Here is a 19,418-nt window from a genome sequence, read left to right on the forward strand (position 1 = left end):
GAAAGAAGTGCATTCAGCACATTAGCCTCACCTCAAAGCCAGAGAATATTAACATGAATACCAGAAACTCATGAAGGTGACAGTGAAAAGTGCTTCCAGTAGAGAAGCAATCTAGTGCGGACCAGTTATGCAAGATATACGTAGCCAGTCAAAGCTCCTTCATACCCATTGTATCAGAGTCTAAAGGCTTTTTATTTGAGGCAGATGTGGGCCATGCATACAAAACAAATCTCATATAATGTTGCTCTTATCCTGATGGAGATAAGTGGATGGATTCTATAACTTCAGGCAGTCAGACCACCAAATCTCCATCTGATAAGTTAATTAATTCAAGCCTGCGTGAACAATTTAATTACTCCAAAATAGATTTCTCTTCAGGTTAAGCTCTGTGTGTGTGTGTGTGTGTGTGTGTGTGTGTGTGTGTGTGTGTGTGTGTGTGTGTGTGTGTGTGTGTGTGTGTGTGTGTGTGTGTGTGTGTGTGTGTGCGTGTGCGTGTGTGCGCGTTCATTGTGCTTTTTGGGTAGATAATACGTACGTAAAAACCATCACAAAGAACATTTTTATGTTTGGACTGGGACTCCCAGGCACTTTCAAGTACACATCCTGCGGCTCCCCTGGCACCTGGATAAAAAACAAAGAATTGAAGGATAAAAATTGCAGGAATCAAAGAGACTGCATGTCAGCACTTTCAAATAAAAGGCATAGTGTAAGTGCAAACTTTTTAGGTTTGATAATTTGCTGTTAAATTCCTTCATTCTCTTACCAGCATCCTTGTCTGGCAGATGACGTTTGGGTCACTGCAGCACACAGATATGTGATTCCTAGCATCTGGTTCTCCAGCTGGTCAAACCAGGGACAAGACAGAGATGAAACGGTTATGTACCAATAAAACAGGTTCCACCTCGTAAAACCCAAACTGTCAGACCCTCCCGTGCTACCTGTGGGGTTGTGCCATGGTGGCAGGCGGATGGCTTTCTTCAGGAAGCAGAGCTCAGGGTGGTAAAGCCGGAACGTCTGATCGACAACATGAGGCGTCGGCTCCACGTTGACTTGGCAGATGGCCATTGGTTTGCCATCTTCTCCTTTAAATGTAACCTGAGGGGGGAGGTGAAAAGTCAGCAGTGTTCACAATAGTGTTCACCTTGGGTCTTACCCAAGTGGCAACCTCTGGTCTCAAAATATGAAGCCCATGTGAAAGTGTTATCAACTGCAGTTCATCAAGAATCCGCTTGAGGCTGGCTGCAGAAACACTAGAAACCACATACACACTGTGGCATCACGAGGGGACAAGTTGTGGATGGGTGCTATATACCACTGTAACTAGCTAAATACTGCGAGGTGCAATGCTCATGATGGATTAAGGTGGGGTCAGACTGAGTCTTACCCTGTCTTGAAGTTGGGTCTCTGTTCATAATTTGACATAGAGTGGTCTAGACCTCCTATGTTTGTAAAAGCGTCTTGAGATAACGTTTGTTGTGATTTGGCGCTATACAAATAAAGATTGATTGATTGATTGATTGATGATGATATATGATCCATGGATATCAGCACCCAGACAAAATGGCCGCAAGTAAGCACACTACAACTCCCAGCGGCCACCACTACCTGGACAGCTGCAGGTGCTTAAGAGCCTTGATTGAGGCAGGACAAAGGAGCTGGAAATCAGACTGGGAGAGGGGAGCACACGGCTGGAAGAGGAGAAGGAACACTGAGAAATGACCACAGGAAAGTGACTAAAAGGAACCTTGTTTTTTTCATAACAGAGACTTTAAGTTGAATGGACTAATTTTTTGATTACTTTCAAAAGGAACTATTTTCTCCTGCTTTAAGTTACCATTGAGACCTTGTTTGAAGATTACCTGAGTTACCTTTTTGTTTCGTGTGATTATACCTGTGGTTGAATAAACCCTTCCTTTTTGTTGAACCTGACCTGAGACTGTTTTGGATTGATTTTACACTTTCCCACCTCATACCGCCCTAGAAACCTCTCATGATGTCACAGCACCCATTCAAAGAAGACGACCTTTACAGCAGAAATAAACATGTTTACAGTCTGGTTTAAAAAAACGACTTGGGTCTATGTAGTTCATTTCTCTATCAGCACACACTGTACGGGGGTGAATTTATTTCTAATGCAACGGTTCAGAAGATATTAAGATTACAAGTTTTTGCCCATATAAGGACGTGACTGACTTGACTGACAGATGGGAACCATAGACTGTATAAAATATGGACGTAGTATCTGTGGCGTCACCCATCTGTTCCTGAGAGCTGTTTTGAAGCCAATCGACGGCAGCATCCATATTGGAAATGCGGAACTCAACCAGGCAGACTGTGACGAAGTGTGAGCCTCCTAGCCAACAGCTACAGTTGAAACCAGAAGTTTACATACACTGTATAAAAAGACACATCATCTTTTTTTTTTCTCACTGTCTGACATTAAATTAGACTAAACGTTTCTTGTTTTAAGTCAGTTAGGATCACCAAAATTATTTTTATTTGCTAAATGTCAGCATAATGAGAGAGATCATTTATTAGAGATTTTAGTATTGCTTTCTTCAAAGTCAAAAGTTTACATACATTTCCTGAGTATTTGGTTGGATTGCCTTTAAACTGTATGACTTGGGTCAAATGTTTTGGGTAACCTTCCACAAGCCTCTTACAATGGTTAGCTGGAGTTTTGTCCCATTCCTCCTGACAGAACTGGTCTAACTGAATCAGGTTTGTAAGCCGTCTTGCTCGCATACGCCTTTTCAGATCTGCCCACAAATTTTCTCTAGGATTGAGATCAGGGCTTTGTGATGGCCACTCCAAAACATTGACTGTTGTCCTTAATCACTTTGTTACTAATTTGGCAGTATGCTTAGGGCCATTGTCCATTTGGAAGACCCATTTGCTCCCAAGCGATAATTTCCTGGCTGATGTCTTCAGATGTTGCTTCAATATTTTCACATAATGTTCTTTCTTCATGATGCCATCTATTTTGTGAAGTGCACCAGTTCCTCCTGCAGCAAAATACCCCCACAACATGATGCTGCCACCCCCATACTTCACAGTTGGGATGGTGTTCTCAGGCTTGCAAGCTTCCCCCTTTTACCTCCAAATGTAACGATGGTCATTACGGCCAAACAGTTCAGTTTTTGTTTCATCAGACCACAGGACATGTCTCCAAAAATTAAGGTCTGAATTTCCCATGATGTCTCACAAGGAAGCAGTGTGTTTGAGTTTAGTGCCTTTAAAACACATCCACAGGTGTGCCTCCAGTTAACTCAATAGTTGTCAATAAACCTATCAAATGCTTCCAGAGCCATGACACCATCATCTGGGCTTTCCCAAATTGTTTAAAGGTGACATATCATGCAAAATTGACTTTTTAATGGTTCTTTACCTGAAATATGTTTCCCTGGCATGTCTACAAACCCCCCGAGAATGAAAAAAATCCATTCTGCCCCTGTTCTGATTTCTCCACCTTTCTGTAAATGTGTGTGAAACGAGCCGTTTCAGACTTCAGTGTTTTTGTTACGTAACAACAATATCCGGTCTGTCACGGAGTCAGAGCTCGGAGCTTGTTCAGCCCATAGACTGTATAAAATAATACTGAATCCCTCCCCCGTTTTTCATTACCTGCAAAAATGTGTGCTAACAAGGAGCTTAGGAGGGAGGCATGCTAGTTGTAGGCTGTCTTAATAAACACAAAGGTCGGTTTTACTCCCCACATCTGCAGATTTGAAGATCTAGTGGATGATTTTTATTTATCATGGATAAGTGCTAGTGCTAATTGGCATAGCCACATAGCTACATGTTCATAGCTGTAGCTGTCTACCAAGACACACGTCGACATACTGACAAACAAAACAACAAGAAACACAGAATCTGTGACCAATCCTTCAGAAAAGGTCCTGCTGCCTTTCTGGCAGAGGTCGGTTTTACTCCCCACGTCTGCAGAATTGAAGATCTAGTGGATGATTTTTATTTATCATGGATAAGTGTTAGCGCTAGTTAGCATAGCCACATAGCTACATGTTCGTAGCTGTGTACCAAGACACACGTCTACATACTGATAAATAAAACAACAAGAAACACTAAATCTGTGACCAATGGTTCAGAAAGGTCCTGCTACAGGCGCCTCTCCGTCAGGATCAGATTCTGGATCAGATTCAGAGGGTTGAAGTAACGCAGGTCTGTGAGCAGCCGTGTATATTCAGCCAACATGTAAACATTAGATCAACGTGTAGGACAGCCGAGGCACATCCACTTCCTGAGGGGGCGTGGTCAGAGGGAAAACAGAGTGTTCTGATGAGGAATGAAGAAGAGGACTTTTCAGGCAGACCAAAATCTGATTTCAAAGTGTTTTTTTGAGCATAAACTTTAAAGACATGTTTTGGGGACCTCTTAGACCAATATATATTGATGAAAAAAGCGTGATATGTCACCTTTAAAGGCACAGTAATCACAGTGTATGTAAACTTTTGACTTTGAAGAAAATAATACTAAAACCTCTAATAAATCATCTCTCATTATTCTGACATTTAGCAAATAGAAATAATTTTGGTGATCCTAACTGACCTAAAACAAGAATCGTTTAGTCTGATTTGAGGTCAGACAGTGAGACAAAAAAGATGATGTGTCTTTTTATACAGTGTATGTAAACTTCTGGTTTCAACTGTATGTGTTCCCGACCGGGAGTCACGTCAGTCATGTCCTTATTTGGGCGAAAACTCTTAATCTTAATATCTTCTGAACTGTCACATTAGAAAAAAATCCCCCCCCCCCCCCGTACAGTGTGTGCTGATAGAGAGATTAGCTTGAACCAGGCTGTAAACATGTTTATTAATGCTGCAAAGATCGTCTTTTTCCCATTCATGTCTATGTGGTTTCTGGTGTTTCTGCAGCCAGCATCAAGCGGATTCTCAATGTATTGCAGTTTATAACACTTCCGCATGGGCTTCATCGTTTGAGACTGGAGGTTGCCGAGGAACACATAGCTGTAGGCTAGGAGGCTCAAACCCCGCCTCTTTACGTCACACTAAGTTAGGTTGAGTTCAGCATTTCAAATATGGCACCCGCCAATGATTGGCCTCAAAACAGCTCTCAAGAACAGATGGGTGACAGATACTACATCAATTATTTATACAGTCTATGGTCTTACCTTCGGCCACTACACTCAGTTCAGCAACAATAACCAACAAACCAGTAACAACATAGTGTGAGGTTCAAAACAAGATTATGACCAGGGCAATGAAAACAAGACATTATCCTAACCAATCTAACAAAAAACATTGGCTTGCAACCCCATTATGTAATCCTCTACATATTTTAACCCCTTGTCAAAACTCTATGGTCTTACTGTCCACTTACTCTGCATAGGAGCTTGTATTACTTTTACAAACAAAAGGAGGATGCAGAAATGAAAAAAAAAGTATAAATTGTACACCAGAAAAAATTCTAACTGCAGGGTTTCATCTCTAAGTATGGATGATTTTTTTTAACTCCTAGCACATCATGGCCCACAGCTTGGGACAGACTGATCCAAAGGTAAACATTTCCTTTTATATTGAACTTTCCAACAAAAAACTGCACTCACAAACTCCAAGTACAGAAGATCAAGGCTGACTGTGAGGGATGTCAGCTATGGTTTGGTATCAATACTGCATGTGTACTTGTTTGTTTTGTAATGTGCCTTATTATTAGTGCTGCTGTTGGCATGCTCCATGATATCAACATTGAACATGTTGAGAAGAATAAATAATTTGAACAGATTACAAATGAAGTCATTTGATGGAAATACAAACTGAGGTTGAGATAGTTTGATATGAGTACAGCTTGAGGTTTGTGCTGGCACCAGTACAAACCTATTTCTTGAGCTCATTATTGCTTTTCTTTACAGCTTCTGTTTGTGTTTGTGTTAGAAGAGGAAAGAGAGAGAGAGAAAAAGAGAGATACACACACAGAGAGAAAAAGAGAGGGTGTCCGTATGTAACTCAACAACAGTATTGGTCCTGTGTCATTAGACAGAATATACCTACCGATTCATTAGCTCTGTTTAGTGACATAAAGAGACTCTTCAGTGGTGTATGAAAACTGGGCTTTTCTTCTTGGGGCACTATAGCTCTAAACAACATATGCAACTAAGAAAAAAAGCAACCTTTCAGAAGATGTATTTAAAAATTCACTAGAGAGTACGATGGTGATGGAGAACGCTGTTTGCTAGTTTTGAAAGTTGGCTTCAATCCGACTTCTTAAACCCCCACAGACCATCTGAATGTGCTTTGAAGTTTGCTGCATTCAAATCGCCCTCAGGATCTGTGCAAATCAACACAAATGTGTTCATACATATACATCATTTACATATGCTTACATATGATAGCTGACATATACTCAAACATATTGGAATTGCTAACCATCTCACGCACCAATCAGATGGGTACATGCTTCTGATGATATGTTACACATAGCTAGGATTCATTTTAGATATTATACTTTACATTAAAAATAAATGTCAGGATATGAATTATGAAATAGCATTGACTCTGAAACACCACAGAAGCCAAATTACAAGCAACAGAACCAAGTTTTTATGGAGCATTTCAGACAATTATTAGCTTTAGAGCTTCAACAACTAAGGTTAGTAATGTCTCTTAATCCTGTAAAGCCTGAACCTTCAAATCAGTGTTTATTGGACCTTCTGAAGAATAAAAAAAAAAGAAAAGAAAGATCAATTTTCATATATGAGTTTTAATTTGTATAATATTTGATAAATCAGGCATCTTGGTGCACATTTGTTGCTCAAAGTTTCTTCTTTTTTAAACAAATTGAAACATATAAAAACAACATTGTTAGTCTATTAAACTTTAAATTCCTTCAAATTTTTCCCAAAGTAATTTCAAACATAGAACTTTTTTTTTTTCCATATTGCACGACAACCTCATACATATTCTGTATCTACTACACAGCAAAAAAGAATTGTTCAGTTTTTAGTGGAATTCAATGAGCAAAAGATAATTATTTACTAGGGAGCCATAGCAACATTCAACCAGTCATCAATCATCATGATGCAGCAAGTTGTATATATAAAAATACAATATACTAGTTTATACTCTAAATATACCTCATTATGTCATTTAAACATGTTCTTAAATAATAAAAAGACTGTATGTTGCTTTATGGAACGCATAATGTATGACATTTAATGAATTGATGATTGACAGGTCTGCATATAAATGACCTTATATACCTGCTGTATTAATTTTATACACACATTTTCAATACGGTTTGTCTATAAATGAATTAATGAAATATTAATTAGTTTAACAATGCATCAATCCAGTAACTATTCCTCTTGAAGTTTCAGGAACAATTTGAAAGTTTTTTTTAATCCAAACTTTTTCAAACTTGGTAAAAATATCCCTGAAAAATCTGGGGTGGGTCTCTGATCCACAGCTGACATTTTGGATGTCTCAAGCGACGTCCTTCTGGTGCATGAATTACTCACACCTGGTGGATTATCCGTGCACTGCATGTATCTGATCATATACATCAGGTTTTTTCTGAAAACATATATCACACTGATGATGTAGAGGTCTCAGAAACTGATGCATCAAATATGATATGCTTGGTGTTATAGGGTTTAAGATAGCATCGTTAGCTTGATGGTGAAGCTGTCTGACATTGTGAGTCTAATACCCCAGCGACTACATTGTATGAGACTGTGGGGCCATCACGGTATGAATGTGGTGTGAATGGGTGAATGTGACATGTAATGTAAAAGCTCTCTGAGCAGTCAAAAGATAGGAGAGAGAGCTATATAAACACAGTCCATTTACCATCTATTAGACTTTCTGTGGATGTTCATGGCACTGAGAAGATTGTTTTTTGGTGAGCTCCTGACATTATCTCATATCACTTATTCTGTCATTATAAGGTCAACTTGAATTTTATGTAACACCTAAATCAAGGAGAGACAGAATCTGCTGTGCATATTCATATATCCAGTCTCAAGCCTCCAAGGAGATTCAAGCTTGGCAGTTGGTGGAATTATTTTGTGCATTAGTTTGTAGAAATAAGGAGACTGAGAGGACTGAGACGAGTGAGAGAGAGAAAGAGGAGAAAAGGAAATACTTTATCAATGGAAACACAAAACCTCAAGTCAAAATCTAAATCTTAATCTTTGGTGCTTAAATGTAATGAAGGCAGATATCTTGTAAATGTTAATACATTCAAATACCTAAGTGTGTGGTTAGACTCTGAACTGAATTATAAAACACATAATGAGAATATTATTAAAAAGTTAATTATTGTAGCGGTGTCCTGCATCGATCCAGGCAGGGCTTTACATTCAATGTTCGAAAAAGACTTGTCACAACTCATTTCCTATCATGGATTATGCTGACATTGTTTATAAAAATGCAACTAAAATGAATCTTCATCCTCTCAATGTTGTTTAAAATAACAATTTATTTTTATAACGATTTTCATTATTATTATTTTATGTGTTTAATCAATGCTCCTTTAGTTTATTGTATTCTATTTTTCTCTTGTTGATTGTAGCTTGTTTAAGGTTGTACCAACCCCTGTTTTGTTGTTGTTGTTATTGTTGTTGTTGTTGTTGTTGTTATTGTTGTTGTTGTTGTTGTTGTAACTGTCGTCGTCAAGTTGGTTGATTGTTTGACTGTCCGTGTTTTTTTTGTTTTTGTTTGTTTGTTTTGAAGGATTCATGTTTTGTTATTTTTACATCTATTATTATTATTATTATTTTGTGTGTTTAGTCAATGCTCCTTTAGTTTATTGTATTCTATTTTTCTCTTGTTGATTGTAGCTTGTTTAAGGTTGTACCAACCCGTTTTGTTGTTGTTGTTGTTGTTGTTGTTGTTGTTATAGTTGTTATTGTTGTTGTTGTAACTGTCGTCGTCAAGTTGGTTGATTGTTTGACTGTCCGTGTTTTTTTTTTGTTTGTTTGTTTGTTTTGAAAGATTCATGTTTTGTTATTTTTGTATCTATTATTATTATTATTTTGTGTGTTTAATCAATGCTCCTTTAGTTTATTGTATTCTATTTTTCTCTTGTTGATTGTAGCTTGTTTAAGGTTGTACCAACCCCTGTTTTGTTGTTGTTGTTGTTGTTGTTGTTGTTGTTATTGTTGTTGTTGTTGTTGTTACTGTCGTCGTCAAGTTGGTTGATTGTTTGACTGTCTGTGTTTTTTTTTTTTGTTTATTTTTTTTTTGAAGGATTCATGTTTTGTTATTTTCATAACGATTATTATTATTTTGTGTGTTTAGTCAATGCTCCTTTAGTTTATTGTATTCTATTTTTCTCTTGTTGATTGTAGCTTGTTTAAGGTTGTACCAACCCCTGTTTTGTTGATGTTGTTGTTTTTGTTGTTGTTGTTGTTGTTGTTGTTGTAACTGTCGTCGTCAAGTTGGTTGATTGTTTGACTGTCCGTGTTGTTTTTTTTTGTTTGTTTGTTTTGAAGGAGTCATGTTTTGTTATTTTTATATCTATTATTATTATTATTATTATTATTATTTTGTGTGTTTTTTATCAATGCTCCTTTAGTTTATTGTATTCTATTTTTCTCTTGTCGATTGTAGCTTGTTTAAGGTTGTACCAACCCCTGTTTTGTTGTTGTTGTTGTTGTTGTTGTTGTTGTTGTTGTTGTGGTTGTTGTTACTGTCGTCTTCAAGTCAGTTGATTGTTTGACTGTCCGTGTTTTTTTTATTTTGTTTGTTTGTTTGTTTTGAAGGGTTCATGTTTTGTTGTATATTTTGTATAGTATTGTTTTCTATTTGTCATTGTCTGTCTGGGACCCCCTCTAAAACAAGATGGCACATCTCAAGGGGTTTTTCCCAATAAATAAATTTCTTTCACGTGCACTTAAAGGATTCTAAGAACACCCACCAATGGACAATGTCAGAGTGTGGGGGCTGCACACTAACAAGCAGCTCCAGCAGTTGGGGGGCCCTGTACTGTGCTCAAGGGCACTTTGGTAGTACCCAGGAAGTGAACTGGAACCTATTCAGCAGCCGGCTCAATTTCCGTACTTGGACTGTTCTGGGACTTGAAGCAGCAACCCTCCACTTCCCAAGCCAAGTCCATACAGTCTGAGCTTCTGCTGCCCCAAAGCATGGGTGTAAGTATATATATATATATATATATATATATATATATATATATATATATATATATAAATAACACGCAAAAAGATGAACAAGAAGTGGAGATTTGTACAACTGATCTAAATCTCTAGTTATGAGTAATGAGCTACAGTCTGAAGTTAACTTTCATTTTGGTATCCGTTTCACGGTCTCAGACGTTGATCCCTGCCAATCAGCAGCAGTCCATTATGTCAATAGGTCATAATAGTGGGCCCATGCTGTCCTGCAAGAGTGGCCCATATCCCGCTCTGATGATGTGTGCTGACTGACAGCCGTGCCAGGGCTGGCATCCTGACAGCTCTGCTGTTGGGGCTTGTCAGTTTTAGCGGGACACAGATTTGATCCAGACCCCACCCCTTTGACCTCTTGACAGGATTTTTGCTCAGAGCAGCAGTGCTGACACTGACGCGCAAACACACACACATACTGTAGGCAGACACACACAGGCTTGGCAGACTGGCAAATATTTCATCACTCTGTGCAATGGGAGAGCTTCAGGGTACTGTACTCAACACGAACAACAGGATTATTGCGAGCTACTGCAGGTTAGCACATACACCATCTGATATATTTTTTTAGCAGCATAAATCTGACAGTAATATAAGCCCAGATGTAAGCTCACACGTGGAGAGAAAAGAGCCCAAATTTCAATTTGAAAGGATTCACGAGGAACAGAAGTTAATGTTGCTGACAGCTGTAGCACACAGGGGCTGCTGAGCACATTACATCAAATGGAGACACGGAGCACGTCGACTTATCTTTACATGTGAACAAGCACATTCTCATTGTTACTCCCCTTCATAAACTCTTCCATATCATGAACGGTTGAACAAGTGCATGATGTGAGAAAGTAACTTCAGCGTAATGCCATGTATGCATGCTTCATTTAAAGTAGATTAGCCAGGCGTGTCGAGCTGTCCTCCAATTAGAGATAGTTTAACTCCCCAGCCTGACATTTGCCAGTTTGAGAAGATAAACAATGTTCGCGTAAGATAAAAGTAATTTTCAGCATATAATTTTGCTTGACAATCTTGTCTGGCTAGTGTAACTTTTTAAATAGTTGACACTTCAAAGGGTTCTTTGTGTCTGAGCTGTGACTGTGTGGGAGTGGAGAGGAGGGAGGAGGCGGTGCACTGCCACTTCGCACAGAGTTGTCTGAGCGTGTGTGTACACTAGATGTTTTTGGACTTGGGGATGTTAACCCTACTAAATACTAATTCCAAGCTTCAAACTGTATGCTTAGTTTTGATGGCTTAATGACTCCTACTCATCTGAATCTTACAATTAGTTTAGATACACCAGGATGCTAAAAATGTTACAAACAGACCACATTAAAGCTCTTTTCATGGCAGAAAAACATAGTGTACATTCACATTGTAACTCAAATCCATAGCTTACTATAATTCCAGCCTGGAGACAAACTGCTAAGGGATTAAGAGGCAGAAGAATACAGGAGATAAACATGGTTCAATACACAGAAACAGTATTGAACCATCATAAGACGCACATGCTGTACCTTGATAGTCTTGGCAGCAACAATATTGGACAGATTCTTCTTGGCCACACGAAAACCTTTGCCTGTGGGGAGGAAGCTCGGCCCCTGTGAGGATTTGGTTAGAGATACAACTGTTATCAAAATTGATCATCAGTCAAAAGCAGCATATGACTGTAGAGGAAATATTATACAAACTGTAAATGATCACAGATGCATAAAAAGAATCAGAAGGAGATATATGACTGCTCTTTTGGTATCACATACATTCTCAAGCCTGAGCTTCTGTTACCTGCGTATGACTTTCTTAGATCAGATCATTAGTTAATATTTCTTAAGGTCTGAATTTCAACATCTTATTCTCACAGTGCTTTCATACCAGCAACACTTCTGTGGACCACTCAAGGCCAATCTATTGTTGAACGATTTTCTTGAAATGGAATCAATGAGACAGACGTGGGAAATACTGTTTTATCTAAAGACTTTGATTTGATCTTTTAAAAATGGTAATTGAAGTACGTGACGTCTACATCTGAACACAACCCGCTCAACAATCTTCCTGGGATTAGAGCAAAACATGTGACTGATGAAACACATTAATGTTTGACAAAAACCAACTGACTCTAAATGTGGTTTTAAAAGCTATAGAATTCATATGGAGCTATTTTTGTTGCAAAAGTATTTGTAAATGTGTATTATGATCCACAAATGCGAACACAGATTCACAAATGTGTACATGAATCCACAAACCTGTACACAGATCTGTAAATGTAGAAGTTACAAATGAAACTAGTGATGACTCTCTTAAAAGTCTAAGTGTTTTTCAGCAATGACCTAAAAAAACACACAAGTCCTCGCTTACAACTGAAGCGTTCCTCTCATTGGCTGTCTGTCTGCACATGACTTTTGCTACAGTTCTGCCATGTGTCATCCACAAATGCGTACACAGATCCACAAATGTGTAATAAGATCCACAAATGTATAATAAGATCCACAAATGTGTAATAAGAACCACAAATACGTACACAGATTCACAAATGCACACAGATTCACAAATGTGTAATAAGAGCCACAAATGTGTAATAAGATCCACAAATGTGTAATAAGATCCAGAAATGTGTAATAAGATCCACAAATGTGTAATAAGAACCACAAATACGTACACAGATTCACAAATGTGTAATAAGATCCTCAAATGTGTAATAAGATCCACAAATGCACACAGATTCACAAATGTGTAATAAGAGCCACAAATGTGTAATAAGATCCACAAATGCACACAGATTCACAAATATGTATTAAGAACCACAAATACGTACACAGAATTACAAATGTGTAATAAGAGCCACAAATACGTACACAGATTCACAAATGTGTAATAAGATCCACAAATGTGTAATAAGAACCACAAATGCGTACAAAGATTCACAAATGTGTAATAAGATCCTCAAATGTGTAATAAGATCCTCAAATGTGTAATAAGAACCAGAAATACGTACAAAGATTCACAAATGTGTAATAAGATCCTCAAATGTGTAATAAGATCCACAAATGTGTAATAAGAACCACAAATATGTACAAAGATTCACAAATGTGTAATAAGATCCTCAAATGTGTAATAAGATCCACAAATGTGTAATAAGAACCAGAAATACGTACAAAGATCCACAAATGTGTAATAAGAACCACAAATACGTACAGATTCACAAATGTGTAATAAGAGCCACAAATGTGTAATAAGATCCTCAAATGTGTAATAAGATCCACAAATGTGTAATAAGAACCACAAATACGTACAAAGATTCACAAATGTGTATTATGATCCACAAATGCGAACACAGATTCACAAATGTGTACATGAATCCACAAACCTGTACACAGATCTGTAAATGTATAAGTTACAAATTGCAAACTAGTGATGACTCTCTTAAAAGTCTAAGTGTTTTTCAGCAATGACATAAAAACCCACACAAGTCCTCGCTTACAACTGAAGCGTTCCTTTCATTGGCTGTCTGTCTACACGTGACTTTTGCTACAGTTCTGCCATGTGTCATCCACAAATGCTTAAAAACACACTTGTGTGAGGCGACGGTTTTAATGCCCCGAACTCAGGCTCACAGGCGCCGGCTGCCGTGCTGTGTCCCACTTTGCTCTCACTAAAGACGTACCACTTGTTGTAATGTGGGCTTCACTGCTCTTTGTCTGGAAGGAAGACCTTGATGGATCGTCCGCCACCTGCTGGAAGTACTAGTTTGTGGTTTTGAATCAGGTTTCAGTGGTAGTATTACCTGTCTTGTAAAAGGAAACTTAAAACAGCGTAATATTAGGTAAATGTTAAAATTATACGCTTGTTCAGCTGTTACAGCCCAAAAGCTGGCGCCTGTGAGCCTGAGCTCGGGGCATTAAAACTGTCGCCTCATACAAGTGTATTTCTATGCATTTGTGGATGACACATGGCAGAACTGTATGAGTGTATGCATTTGTGAATCAGTTCATGCATTTGTGGATCTTTGTACACATTTGTGGATCTTTGTACACATTTGTGGATCTTTGTACACATTTGTGGATCTTTGTACACATTTGTGGATCTTTGTACACATTTGTGGATCTTTGTACACATTTGTGGATCTTTGTACACATTTGTGGATCATAATAAACATTTACGAATACTTTTGCAACAATAATAGCTCCATAAGTTCAGCAGTCCTATCCAACACTGACATTCACTTTACCTGGACAGCCATGGTGTGGTCACAGAGAAAGCTCTGGTATTTCAGGGGAATATGAATGCTCTCTTTTGGCCGGAGGTAAACTCTGGGTCCTGGGGCATCCTCCTCCAAGTGGAACATGTTGTCCTCCAGTGGGGTCGGAGTTTTGGTTAGCGCTTTGAAGTACCCCCACTCCTCTGTGTTAGTGAGAACACTAGATAGAAAGATAAAAGGACGTAAGTGAGATGAAAAGAAACCCTCTCTCTTTAAGGGATCCATCAAGGATTAGAGTTGGACTTGTTACACGATCAGAGAAGAGGGAAATGTTCTCTTCATCCGACTGTCTAAAAAGACGGTGCTGAGTGGAGCAAGAAACATATTGATGTCTTAGTTTTATTTCAGTCTAGCTAAAAGAAATAATAATAATAATAGCGGCACAAGAAAGGCCATGGGATTATAGTATAAAAAATGAAATATATACGGAAGCACTCATCATTGTTTTGTGTGTGCAGAAGGGAAGTAGGCTGACGGTCTACACTTTGATGTATAACTGAATATTCACAAAACACTTTGTGGTGAATTGAGTTTTATATTTTTGAGTTGAAAACCCAACAGACACCAGCATGCTTTAAAATAAACACAATGTATGACAGAAATAAAATAAGTATCCTTGAAATCTAGTAAGGCACACATTCTTAAAGCTGTGAGTCAATGGAGAGCTACAAAAAGGGAATGCTTGAATGAAACGCTGCAAAAGAGGTTGAGACGGTCTGACTTAAAATGTGCTTTGAAGAGTTTTTAAGTGGTTATGAAACAGACTGAAATGAATACTAATGCCTCCACATGACCTAAAAAAGCAAAACAGAAGAAGATAATGTTTAGATAGTTCTTGAAATGTCCATCAAGCTTCCACCAGGCTAGGCTAGGCTGTTTACAACAAGCTGCTGAATGAGTCTCTACTGACACTTTCAACGGCAGAGCTTCACCAGAACTGATATGTTGCACGGTTAAAAAAGAGATGGACTGAGATGTTTCTGCAGATAAATCTCTTTGCTGACTCTGTACAGGACAGAGAGATCAGCGAAGAGATGAGGTCTGAAGCTTTGACCACATGGGCCGACAGTACCATAAAATTAAAGTTCCACACAGCTGCTTTAAGTTAAAGTTAGACTTAGTAGAACGCATGGGTCTCTTCCTGTCCCATTAAAGTTACTAAGCATAGACCTTTCTGGAGTCCCTGAGCTCCCTTGTCTCGTAGGTTCCTCTGAGCTGCAGTAGACGTCCTCCTGCTGTGGACGTTCCAGACTCCAGCTGATACGGACGTGCTGGACTCCAGCGGCAACAGCTACTACTACTCGTCTCATCACTATCACCACTCCCTCTCTCTCTTACTCCCCTCTACCTGTCTTTCCAGACCCAACTGGGTCGAGGCAGATGGCTGTCTAACATGAGTCTGGTTCTGCTCGAGGTTTCTGCCTGTTAAAAGGAAGTTTTTCCTCTCCACTGTAACTAGCTAAATACTGCGAGGTGCAATGCTCATGGTGGATTAAGGTGGGGTCAGACTGAGTCTTATCCTGTCTTGGTGTTGGGTCTCTGTTCATAATTTGACATAGAGGGGTCTAGACCTGCTCTGTTTGTAAAAGAGTCTTGAGAGAACGTTTGTTGTGATTTGGCGCTATACAAATAAAGATTGATTGATTGATTGAATGATGGGTCAAGCTGCAAGATCACTGTTGGCTATACTCCCACAGTGTAGCTGTAATGGGGTGTTCACACCAAACGCGAATAACATCATTTGTGCGAATGAATTACATGTAAAGACAATGTAGAGACGCCAAAGAGTAGTGTACTGGCGACGCAAGAGTGCCCTCTTACTGATCTCCAGACAGACCACCAGAGTGCCCTCTTCTTGATCTCCAGACAGACCACCAGAGTGCCCTCTTCCTGATATCCAGACAGACCACCAGAGTGCCCTCTTCCTGATATCCAGACAGACCACCAGAGTGCCCTCTTCTTGATCTCCAGACAGACAACCAGAGTGCCCTCTTCTTGATCTCCAGACAGACCACCAGAGAGCCCTCTTCCTGATATCCAGACAGACCACCAGAGTGCCCTCTTGCTGATATCCAAACAGACCACCAGAGTGCCCTCTTCCTGATCTCCAGACAGACCACCAGAGTGCCCTCTTCCTGATCTCCAGACAGACCACCAGAGTGCCCTCTTCCTGATCTCCAGACAGACCACCAGAGTGCCCTCTTTCTGATATCCAGACAGACCACCAGAGTGCCCTCTTCTTGATCTCCAGACACACCACCAGAGTGCCCTCTTCCTGACATCCAGACAGACCACCAGAGTGCCCTCTTCCTGATCTCCAGACAGACCACCAGAGTGCCCTCTTCCTGATCTCCAGACAGACCACCAGAGTTCCCTCTTCCTGATCTCCAGACAGACCACCAGAGTGCCCTCTCCCTGATCTCCAGACAGACCACCAGAGTGCCCTCTTCCTGATCTCCAGACAGACCACCAGAGTGCCCTCTTCTTGATCTCCAGACAGACCACCAGAGAGCCCTCTTCCTGATATCCAGACAGACCACCAGAGTGCCCTCTTGCTGATATCCAAACAGACCACCAGAGTGCCCTCTTCCTGATCTCCAGACAGACCACCAGAGTGCCCTCTTCCTGATCTCCAGACAGACCACCAGAGTGCCCTCTTCCTGATCTCCAGACAGACCACCAGAGTGCCCTCTTTCTGATATCCAGACAGACCACCAGAGTGCCCTCTTCTTGATCTCCAGACACACCACCAGAGTGCCCTCTTCCTGACATCCAGACAGACCACCAGAGTGCCCTCTTCCTGATCTCCAAGGACTTCAACCATGTATTTTTTTTCTACAAAGCTTATAATTGTATTTATATAACTTATTGTGTATAGAGCAACTATATGACCGAATCCCCCCCTCCTCCTTAGGAGAAATAAAGTATTTCTGATTCTGGTTTCCTTGATGTGTCCACGGGAAGCCTTAAAAAAGAACTTAGATAACCAACCTGATCTTTTCAAGGTATCCAGCAAAGCATACAAAACAATACAATCCACTTTGGTACTGAAAACAATACTGACCTTCCATTCTAACAAACCAATGCAATGTTTAAGCATGCTGTATGGTCAAGAATTGAACAATTGAAGTGAGCTAATTCCACGGTCTAGCAGTCAACACACAAACACAAAGCTTTCTTGTTCTCTTTTTTTCTAAAGGCTTTCAGAGAGGTATATAAAGGTCACTGATCCTGCCCCCCTTTTCATTCCTTTCCACAACAAATGGATTTCCAGGGAGAGAGCAACAGGAACATATAACAGGTTTCAACAGAGGGAGGTCTTGTTTGCTTTTTTTCTTTTCCATGCACAAGTACATAAATGGAGAGCTGCTTCAAACATCAAAGGAGTCAAACAATAGGCATGGAGAGGGGAATTTCTCTCAAAATGAGAGCAAAGGTGTATGAATCTTTCAGGGGCATATCTCACTCACATTAGAGTTTGAGGCAACAGTCAATTCCATGAAACTTATTTTAGGATTCTTAGCTGTTAACGGGGATATAAAATATTTTGCCTGTGGCTTATCACGACAACAAAGAGCCTATGATTGTGTTTCATCTGAGCCTCAATGAAAAAACAAGGGTTGGTTCATTTTTACAGAAAGAAAACAAAACAAGGTAGGAAGTGAAAAGAACAAACAGAACGGGGCACATGGGGAAAAACAGAGAACAAATGATGATGATTAAAAAGATATCAAGAGAAAGGATTGAATGCATGTAGAGTTGAGGAAGCACAGAGGAGAAGACAGATAATGAGAAGGAGAAACCCTGAGAGAGAGAGAGAACAGGAGCAAAGCTGTGTGGAGCTGTTGTCTCCTGTCTCTTTATAACCAGCAGCTGTCACGGCTCACACTGGGCTCTGCTGGGCTGTGTGTAAAGGTAGCCTCGTAAAGTGAATAAAGAAACCTGACACTGAATTATCAGGCTGAGGGTCAGACTGTTCTTTTTTCTTCATGTGGAACAAAGAGCTAACCCAAGGCTTTGCTTGTGTGAAAAAAACAGCCTCTGTCAAACACTGCTTTAAATATTTACAACGCGATAACAGCACAGTTGCCTTGGTGCACTGACCAAACCAGGTTCATGCAGCGCTGAACGAGAGAGGTAGGAAGACAGGTTTGTTGTGTGTGTAGATATTCTCTTTTAATTTAAAGACTCAGACGCTTAGAATGAAATATATGACAGGCCCTTATTAAAAGTATTATATCAGACGTATGGACTGCTTTGTAATGCCAATGTGTGAGCATATGGTGCTCCCAGAATGCAGCATGCTTGTGGTACCTATAGTCTCATAAAGTAGTACGGAGTAAAACCTGCAATCATCAGGCCTGACTCCTTTGAAAACATTCACCAGTGGAAATCTGGGGCGCATATGCCCGGTCTACTTCAGAGAGTAGTCTTCAAACTCTTCTTTCTGAGGAAGCTTTTTAAAGCTTACCTCTGACCAGCCTCTGGCTATGCTGCTATATGCTTATGCCAGGGGACATGACGCACACAGGTCCAGACACCTTATAATACTCTCCCACTGTTCTCATTCATGCCAAGTAACGTGTGCAGGTAGCTCTATATCCTGAAGTAGGTTTTGGTGCTACCATGTCTGTAGATAATGGTCGTTTTATTTAAACTGCTTCAGCCTGCCTTCCCTTGCTGCTTCCTCATACGAACCACTTTACAACCCTCCTCCATCCCAACTCCTCCTTCCTGCTGTGTCATTTTAACAGGGTCATATGTATTGTCGCTGATGCTCGCTCTGGTCTGTAATTGTGGGGGTCTTTGCTGCTGCTCTCCCTGCCTTTGTTTTTGCGCTTGAAAGAGAGGGGAGGTGTTCTCTCCCCACCTCAGGCTTTGGCATTCCACGTAGGCACATGGAAGGGCAGGAAGTGGTCGTTGTAATTTTGACTATACTATGCTGAGAGTAAGTGTGCCCCTCCTCAGCAACCAATCTGCATTACAAATCCAACCATGTGAAACATTAGCTCA

At 39.9% G+C, this 19,418-nt stretch overlaps 1 protein-coding gene across 2 annotated transcripts in view; it reads right to left on the minus strand.

Moving 5' to 3' along the window:
- The window catches only part of nphp4 (nephronophthisis 4), a 343,814-nt gene that overhangs the window by 16,411 nt on the left and 307,985 nt on the right, over positions 1 to 19,418 (minus strand). For both annotated transcript variants that reach the window (XM_034696561.1, XM_034696560.1), the window contains 5 exons: positions 14,376 to 14,565; positions 11,668 to 11,751; positions 939 to 1,095; positions 764 to 840; positions 536 to 621 (listed from right to left, as the gene is read on the minus strand). In XM_034696561.1, the coding sequence (XP_034552452.1) occupies positions 536 to 621; positions 764 to 840; positions 939 to 1,095; positions 11,668 to 11,751; positions 14,376 to 14,565 (594 nt within the window). The remainder of the gene's footprint in view (positions 1 to 535; positions 622 to 763; positions 841 to 938; positions 1,096 to 11,667; positions 11,752 to 14,375; positions 14,566 to 19,418) is intronic.

Source organism: Notolabrus celidotus, chromosome 11 (genome assembly GCF_009762535.1).
Source record: "Notolabrus celidotus isolate fNotCel1 chromosome 11, fNotCel1.pri, whole genome shotgun sequence".
NCBI classification, from domain to species: Eukaryota; Metazoa; Chordata; class Actinopteri; order Labriformes; family Labridae; genus Notolabrus; species Notolabrus celidotus.